The sequence below is a fragment of the Myotis lucifugus genome, unplaced genomic scaffold (genome assembly GCF_000147115.1).
Source record: "Myotis lucifugus unplaced genomic scaffold, Myoluc2.0 scaffold_889, whole genome shotgun sequence".
Taxonomy (NCBI): Eukaryota; Metazoa; Chordata; class Mammalia; order Chiroptera; family Vespertilionidae; genus Myotis; species Myotis lucifugus.
In genome coordinates this window covers 38,163-45,378 of record NW_005871937.1, presented here as the reverse complement: position 1 = coordinate 45,378, position 7,216 = coordinate 38,163, and the positions used below count along the sequence as shown (strand labels likewise).

General features: G+C 63.1%; 1 protein-coding gene across 1 annotated transcript; it reads left to right on the top strand.

Annotated features, from left to right (window-relative positions):
* The first annotated feature begins 235 nt into the window (after positions 1-235).
* On the top strand, positions 236-6,262 carry DDX56 (DEAD-box helicase 56). Its single transcript, XM_006106700.3, has 14 exons — positions 236-424; positions 581-742; positions 1,209-1,369; positions 1,497-1,667; positions 1,775-1,865; positions 2,396-2,640; positions 2,908-3,027; positions 3,469-3,582; positions 3,671-3,765; positions 4,408-4,481; positions 4,561-4,650; positions 4,961-5,066; positions 5,670-5,740; positions 5,978-6,262. Exons 1-14 carry the CDS (start codon positions 365-367, stop codon positions 6,053-6,055), a joined length of 1,638 nt encoding a protein of 545 aa, XP_006106762.1. The 5' UTR covers positions 236-364; the 3' UTR covers positions 6,056-6,262.
* The last annotated feature ends 954 nt before the right edge of the window (positions 6,263-7,216 follow it).

The window sequence follows — 7,216 nt, the reverse complement described above, 5'->3', positions numbered from 1 at the left end:
AAGCCGGCAACGTGCACTGGCGAGCCGAGGGCCCGGGGGCGGCGGAACCTGCATCCACCCGCGCGGCCCCGGAGCAGGAAAGGCCCACCGCGCAGCGTTAGGCGGCACCGTCCGGGACGGGAGGGGGCCCGGGGGCTCCCACGCGACCCCGATCCCGACCCCCAGCCGCCCGCCGTCTCTGCCCGGAACCCCCGGCCCCTTTCTCCGCCGCAGCCCCAGAGCTCCGCCCGAACACCGGAAGCCTAGGCTCCGGCACTTCCGGCAGTGACACCTCCTCCGGCGCTGATTGGTTGTTGCATTGACCCGCCCACACGTCGCACGCTTCTCCTACCGCGCGTGCGCGCTGTCAGTGTGGAGCCTCAGGATGGCGGACGACGAGGCTTTGGGCTTCGAACACATGGGCCTGGATCCCCGGCTCTTGCAGGTACCCGGCGGGCCGAGGGGCCGGGCCGGTGTGGCCGGGGGGTGGAGGGCCGAGGGGCCGGCCTGTCGGGGTGGCGGGAGGTGGAGGACCGAGGGGCCGGGCCGGGGTGGCGGGGGGTGCAGGGCTGCTCGCGCCTGAGCCGCCCGCCTCTCCTAGGCCGTCACGGACCTGGGCTGGTCGCGGCCCACGCTGATCCAGGAGAAGGCCATCCCGCTGGCCCTGGAGGGGAAGGACCTGCTGGCCCGCGCCCGCACGGGCTCGGGGAAGACGGCCGCCTACGCGGTTCCCATGCTGCAGCTGCTGCTCCACAGGAAGGCGGTGGGTGGCGGCGGCGCCCTGAGCGGGAGGGAGAGGCCGGGGTCGGCGTGGTGGTCCCCCCCACCCCCTAGTGGTTGCCATGAGCCAGGCCGTCCTCTGGCCTCTTACCCGTGCGGGATGCCCGCAGTCCTCGTACCTGGAGGCGCACGTTCTGGGCTGGAGTCAGGTCCCTGGGCCCTAGTCCAGGCCGTGAGTGAATCTCTGCTGTGGACCTGGGCGTGCCCCCTCCTACCTGCAGTCTGTTGTGGACCTCCAGCCGCTGGCCTTTTAGAGTAACTTGGTCACCGGAAAGTCAGTGGCTCTTTTTGAGGGTCAGCACCTGGGGAAGAACCCTCCGCCCGGCGTTCTGAGTGGGGGAAGCCAGCGCTGGGCTGTGTTGGAGTCACAGCCGCTGGGTCAGAGCCAGAGAAGCGCCGGGGGCCACAATGCGGGGACGCTGCCTGAAGTCTGAGTCCTGCTCTTGCAGACTGGCCCGGTGGTGGAGCAGGCTGTGCGCGGCCTTGTCCTCGTGCCCACCAAGGAGCTGGCGCGGCAGGCCCAGGCCATGATCCAGCAGCTGGCTGCCTACTGCGCCCGAGACATCCGGGTGGCCAATGTCTCAGCCGCTGAAGACTCGGCCTCTCAGAGGTGGGCGAAGGCACGGGGCTGGAGGGGGTGACGCTGCCCAGAGAGGAGGTTGGGTTTGTGTGCCGCACGGAGGGGTGAGGTCCCGGCTGTGCCTTCTCCCTGACCCTGAGGGGTGGCCCGCCTGCAGAGCTGTGCTGATGGAGAAGCCTGACATCGTGGTGGGGACCCCGTCGCGCGTATTAAGCCACTTGCAGCAAGACAGCTTGAAGCTGCGGGACTCCCTCGAGCTGCTGGTGATGGACGAAGCCGACCTGCTCTTCTCCTTTGGCTTCGAGGAGGAGCTCAAGAGTCTTCTCTGGTAGGAAGAGGCGTGTGGGGGGTGAGCGTCGACGCCTGGGCCTGGGGCAGGTGGCCAGAAGTCTGCGATGAGAGGGTGGAGGCTAATGCAGGTCTGTTTTATTGTAGTCACCTGCCCCGGATTTATCAGGCTTTTCTGATGTCGGCTACCTTTAACGAGGATGTGCAAACACTCAAGGAGCTGGTCCTGCATAACCCAGTGAGTTCCCCATGGACGCACCTGCCGTCGCTGACGTGTGCACTCAAAGGGCTTGGTCCTCCTGCTCACTGGGGAGGACAGTTGTCACTGGTTCAGCCTCCCTGGTTCTAAATCACTAGAAGCCAATCGTTCATCAACATCCTCTCCACATCTAAAATCATTGTATCCTCCATATGTCCCCTAGGGGTCACCTGAAGGTCTGAGCAGGGACCCCCAAGGGCAGAAAGGCTGCCTTTAGCAGCAGGGCCAAAGTTCTCTACTTATGAGACCTCGATTCCTGAGAGAGGTGTTACTATAGGGCGTTCCGCTCACTACAGTCCTGTGCTTGTGTTTCTCTGTTCTGTGCCCCAGGTACTTTGCATGTAGTGTTATGTCTTTTGCACCCACAGTAGCCAGGGTCCTTTGAAACCTTGTGCCAGCGGGAGGGAACCATGGTGCCCTGAACAAGCACAGATACACTGTGGATGGCCAGCCAGCGGCTTGTGGGAGCGTTTCTGCCTTCTTTCCTGACCACAGGCCTGTCCCCCCAGGTTACCCTCAAGTTGCAAGAGTCCCAGCTGCCAGGGCCAGAGCAGCTACAGCAGTTCCAGGTGGTCTGTGGCACGGAGGAAGACAAGTTCCTGCTGCTGTACGCCCTGCTCAAGCTGTCGCTGATTCGGGGCAAGTCCCTGCTCTTCGTCAACACTCTGGAGCGCAGCTACCGGCTGCGCCTGTTCCTGGAGCAGTTCAGCATCCCCGCCTGCGTGCTCAATGGGGAGCTGCCCCTGCGCTCCAGGTGTGCGGTGGATGTCTCGGTTGGGACACGCTGAAGATGGGGATTGGGAAGGAGACACTATGGGTGTTCCTGGTTTTTAAGAGCTTAGAGGCCAGGCTCTGGGCTGGCAGATAGTCGGTGACTCTGCCACAGACTCTTGAGGGGCCCACTGTTCTCCGTCTTCAGCGAGGGGGTTGAGTCAGATAAAGTAGGGGGAGAGTGTGAGAGGGAAACGCCAGGATGACGGTCACGGTGGTGCTGGGGCTGACCCTCCCCTTTGGGCCACAGGTGCCACATCATCTCACAGTTTAACCAAGGCTTCTACGACTGCGTCATAGCGACTGATGCCGAAGTCCTGGGTGCCCCGGTCAAAGGCAAGCGCCAGGGCAAAGGGCCCAAGGGGAACAGGTGCGTCCACATTTTTTGTGCTTCCAGCCCTCCCCAGGGAGACTGAAACCAGAGTGGGAGCCAGGCTGGGCTGCTGGGCCTGGAGGAGGGGCGCGAAGGGCTCACCTGGTCCCTGGGTGATTGGAACACTGGCAAGGGAGACAGCCCAGCCTGCATTGGGTGCAGCTGTGTCCTGAGGGGGAAAGGGAGCCTGCAGTCTGCCCAGCGGGTTCTTGGGTCACCTGTAAGGTGGTGAGTTCCGCTGTTGCCTCAGAGCTGGGGGCAGGGCCAGGGTGTGGCCACCCCTCTGCCCAGCTCCTGGGACAGTTCTGGATGTAAAGAGTCTTACACTGTTAGGGCCCTGGGGCTCCACACGGGCTCAGTTCAGAGACCCTGCTGATGAATGAGCTGTAGAAGGCCAGCGGGAGAGCGGGGGCGAGTCTGCTGTGGTGTTTCCTGCAGGGCCTCTGACCCGGAGGCGGGGGTGGCCCGTGGCATAGACTTCCACCACGTGTGTGCCGTGCTCAACTTCGACCTCCCCCCGACCCCTGAGGCCTACGTCCACCGAGCTGGCAGGTAGGAGAACTGAATGGCAGGCTGGGCACCTGGACTGTGGGCACCCCCAGGACTCAGGCGAGACAGGGGCTGGGCCATCTCTTTGCAGGACGGCACGTGCCAACAACCCAGGCGTAGTCTTGACCTTTGTGTTGCCCACGGAGCAGTCCCAGCTGGGCAGGATCGAGGAGCTTCTCGGTGGAGGTAAGAGCAGGGCCAGGCTGCGCCCAGGATGCCTTGGACCCAGTGGTGGGAACGGAGCAGGGACAGTCGTGTGACCGGCTGCCACCCTCCCGCTCACCATGCTTGCCCCATGTCCCTCGCTGCATCCTCATCCTGCCCTTGGTAGCAGGCACTGCCCCTTCACAGGTGAGCAGGCCCAGATCCTGAGTCACATTGACTGCCTGCCCTGGGCAGAAGGGCCGAGGCAGCAAGGGGGAGACAGGGAAGAGGCTGGTGGTATCTCAGGAGGCAGCCCTGGGAGAGGGAGCTCTGGGGCAGCCAGGCTGTCAGAGGAGGACAGTGGAGGATGGACGGGCAGGCTGCCCATCCCCAGGAGGTTAAGGGCGCAGGGTCCAAAGGCACCTTGGGGGAGGAGAGTAGGTGTCTGGGCAGGTCCTGAGGGTGAAGGATGTAATGACACCCAGGACTTGGGACTTGACTGCCTGGCCATCGGATCCTGGGGAACTGGTGTCCTGTTGGCAACACCCAGGTGTCTTGCTCTGTGTGCACGTCACATTGCAGGGAATGAGCCAGAGAGGCTGCTGCCTCATCCTGGGGAGGAGGGGGGGGGCACGGGAGGCTGGGGGTCTGCAGCCAGGACCGCTCATTGCTGCTTCTCCCCAGAGAACGGGGCCCCCGCCCTGCTTCCCTACCAGTTCCGCATGGAGGAGATTGAAGGCTTCCGCTACCGCTGCAGGGTGAGTGCCGGGCGGACAGTGGCTCCTGGGGGACGGGGTATCCCGGGAGCCCAGTGTCCTGACCGCGGTATCCACCCAGGACGCCATGCGCTCGGTGACGAAACAAGCCATCCGGGAAGCAAGGCTGAAGGAGATCAAGGAGGAGCTCCTGCACTCGGAGAGGCTGAAGGTGAGGAGGCGCCACGCTCGGTGCTGAGGCCTCAGCAGGTGGGGCATTCGGTGGGAGGCGACTCCGAGAAGGACAGTTGGCGTCACAGTGACAAGGCTGCACTGCACTCCGTGTGCCGCCGAGTGTCTCAGAAAAGGGAGCGCGTGGGGGAGCGTGTGCGATGGGGAAGCGAGAGCCCATCAGCGGCTGCCCCTGGGAGCGGGCGGTGGGAAACCTCCGCCTTCCAATTCTAAACACGCGTGACCCACGTGGATCCCCGTAAAGTCACAGGGAGACCAGACCGCCTGCATCTCTGTCTCTCTCTCGTCAGACGTACTTTGAAGACAACCCCAGGGACCTCCAGCTGCTGCGCCATGACCTGCCCCTGCACCCTGCCGTGGTCAAGCCTCACCTGGGCCACGTCCCTGACTACCTGGGTGAGTGGGGCCTGGTGGGCCCCGAGCCCGGCTGATGGGACCCTGAGCCGGGCAGGTGCACTCGCCACGTGGTCCCAGGGGGCGCTGTGCTCCTGGTGGAGGCGGCGGCTCAGAGGGGCAAGGAGGGAGCGATACTCCTCACACAGGAGCAAAGTCATTTGCCAACAGTGAGTGGCCAGCCGGCTGGGGTGTCCGGGTGCTGCTCAGAGGCCTCTGACCGAGGCCTGGCTGGTGGTGAGGGCAGAAGCCAGGACCCTGCAGCACATTGGGAGCATGTGTCTGACAGGTGAAGGGAGGCTGTGGGGAGCGGCTACCAGTTTGGGATGAATCTAGTAACAGGCCACGTGTGGGGCGACCACGCAGACCTTTTCCCTATTTTAGTAGCATTTCTTCTTTAAGAACATACCTTAATTTTTTTCCTTACACGATTATTGCAACAAACTATGATGTCAAAAAGCTGTGTGACTGTAGGCGCTTTAATGTGGGACTGGATTGCAGCCCTGAGTCAGAACGGGAGAGAGGTCGCAGCAGGGCCCGGAGGGCATGTGGGTGAGGGGTCAGGCAGGGTTGGTGGCAGCTACTGAGGCCACGTGTCTCTTCCAGTTCCTCCTGCTCTTCGCGGCCTGGTTCACCCTCACAAGAAGCGGAAGAAGCCGTCCTCCAAGAAGGTCAAGGTATGCCCCCACCTCCCCCCGGCCTTGGTAGCAGCTGTGGTCTCCCCCACCTGGTTCGTTGTCACCCCGGTCTGCACACACCTTGGAGGAGAGTGGTCCCAACATCTGGCCAAAACTCCTGGCCGCAAGGTCAAAGCCAGGGGCTGGGACTCCTGCAGCCACACGTGTGCCTTCAAGACGAGGAGGACAGGCTGTCTGTCTGGGTGTAGCCAGCTGACCTTGAACCTTCCCCCACAGAAGGTGAAGGCCCAGAACCCACTGCGCAGCTTCAAGCACAGAGGAGAGAAGCACAGACCCAGGGCGGTGCCCTCCTGAGGTCGTCCAGGCGGCCTCGGCTATCTTCCTGGCCTCGTGCGGTTGAGCACAGCGGGAAAGTAGAGTCCCCCTCGACAGAGGGACTGATTGCCGCCCTGGACGAATGCACTAGGCTCTGGAGCAGGCAGACTGTGGCCTCCAGCTCCGTGGCACTGCCAGGCCGCATTTTGTGCCTTAAAGACGGAATAAAGGTTCTGGCTGCCTCCGTCTGGGCCTCCTGCAGGTTTCAGCCCTCTGAGCCCACTTCTGGGAGGCAGTGCCTGGCGCTCTGCCTGCTGCATGCGGCCCCATGGCCAGCAGGGGTAACCGTGCCGCCCTGCAGCGGGGCCTTCGGCCTGGGAGATGCCTGCCTGGTCCAGGTCTCTTTCCAGCCCGCACCTGCTCCCGTGCCTTCCTGCTTGGGGTCACACTGGCCAGCCTCCATCCCCTGAAGCTCAGAAACGACAGCTCACCCACAGGAAAGTGGGACCCTGCTCACCTCGGACCTGCTGCTGCCCTCCTCGGGCCGCCGGGGACGCAGTCCTGAGCTCCTGGCATTGCTGCTCCCGTCGGCACCGCTGTGCTGTGCCACGTGCACGAGTGGTTCTGTGAGCCTCACACACCTCCTTCTTTTCTCTCCACTTGGCCAGGAGGCCCCAGGACAGCGGTTCTCAACCTGTGGGTCGCGACCCCTTTGGTGGTCGAACGACCCTTTCACAGGGGTCGCCTAAGACCATCCTGCATATCAGACATTTACATGACGATTCATAACAGTAGCAACATTACAGTTATGAAGTAGCAACGAAAATAATTTCATGGTTGGGTCACAACATGAGGAACTGTATTTAAAGGGCCAGAAGGTTGAGAACCACTGCCCTAAGAGGAGAGGGTCCCCCCAGAGGAGGGCTCTGCAGCTGTCCTTGGTTGTGCCCTCATATCAGGACCGCCATCTGCTCGTCAGGCCTCACAAGGCCAGGCTGCTGCGGGTGGGGGGCGGGGGCGGGGGCGGGGAGCTGGAGCGGGCCTTGCCGCTGGTGGGTGTGAATGGCCCAGGCTGTGGAGTGTCCCTGTGCCCTGAGTTTGCAGAGGAAGGGTGTCCAGGGCCCGGACATCTTCAGGCTCACACGGGACACAGGCCCTCAGGGGTTGGACTAGTCAGTCTGGTGCTGAAGTGTCTGCCCT

Coding starts and splice junctions, on each gene's coding strand:
- DDX56 (XM_006106700.3), top strand. CDS start 365: ATGGCGGACGACGAGGCTTTGGGCTTCGAACACATGGGCCTGGATCCC. Junction 743..1,208: donor TGCTGCTCCACAGGAAGGCG/GTGGGTGGCGGC, acceptor CTGCTCTTGCAG/ACTGGCCCGGTGGTGGAGCA. Junction 2,641..2,907: donor GAGCTGCCCCTGCGCTCCAG/GTGTGCGGTGGA, acceptor TTTGGGCCACAG/GTGCCACATCATCTCACAGT.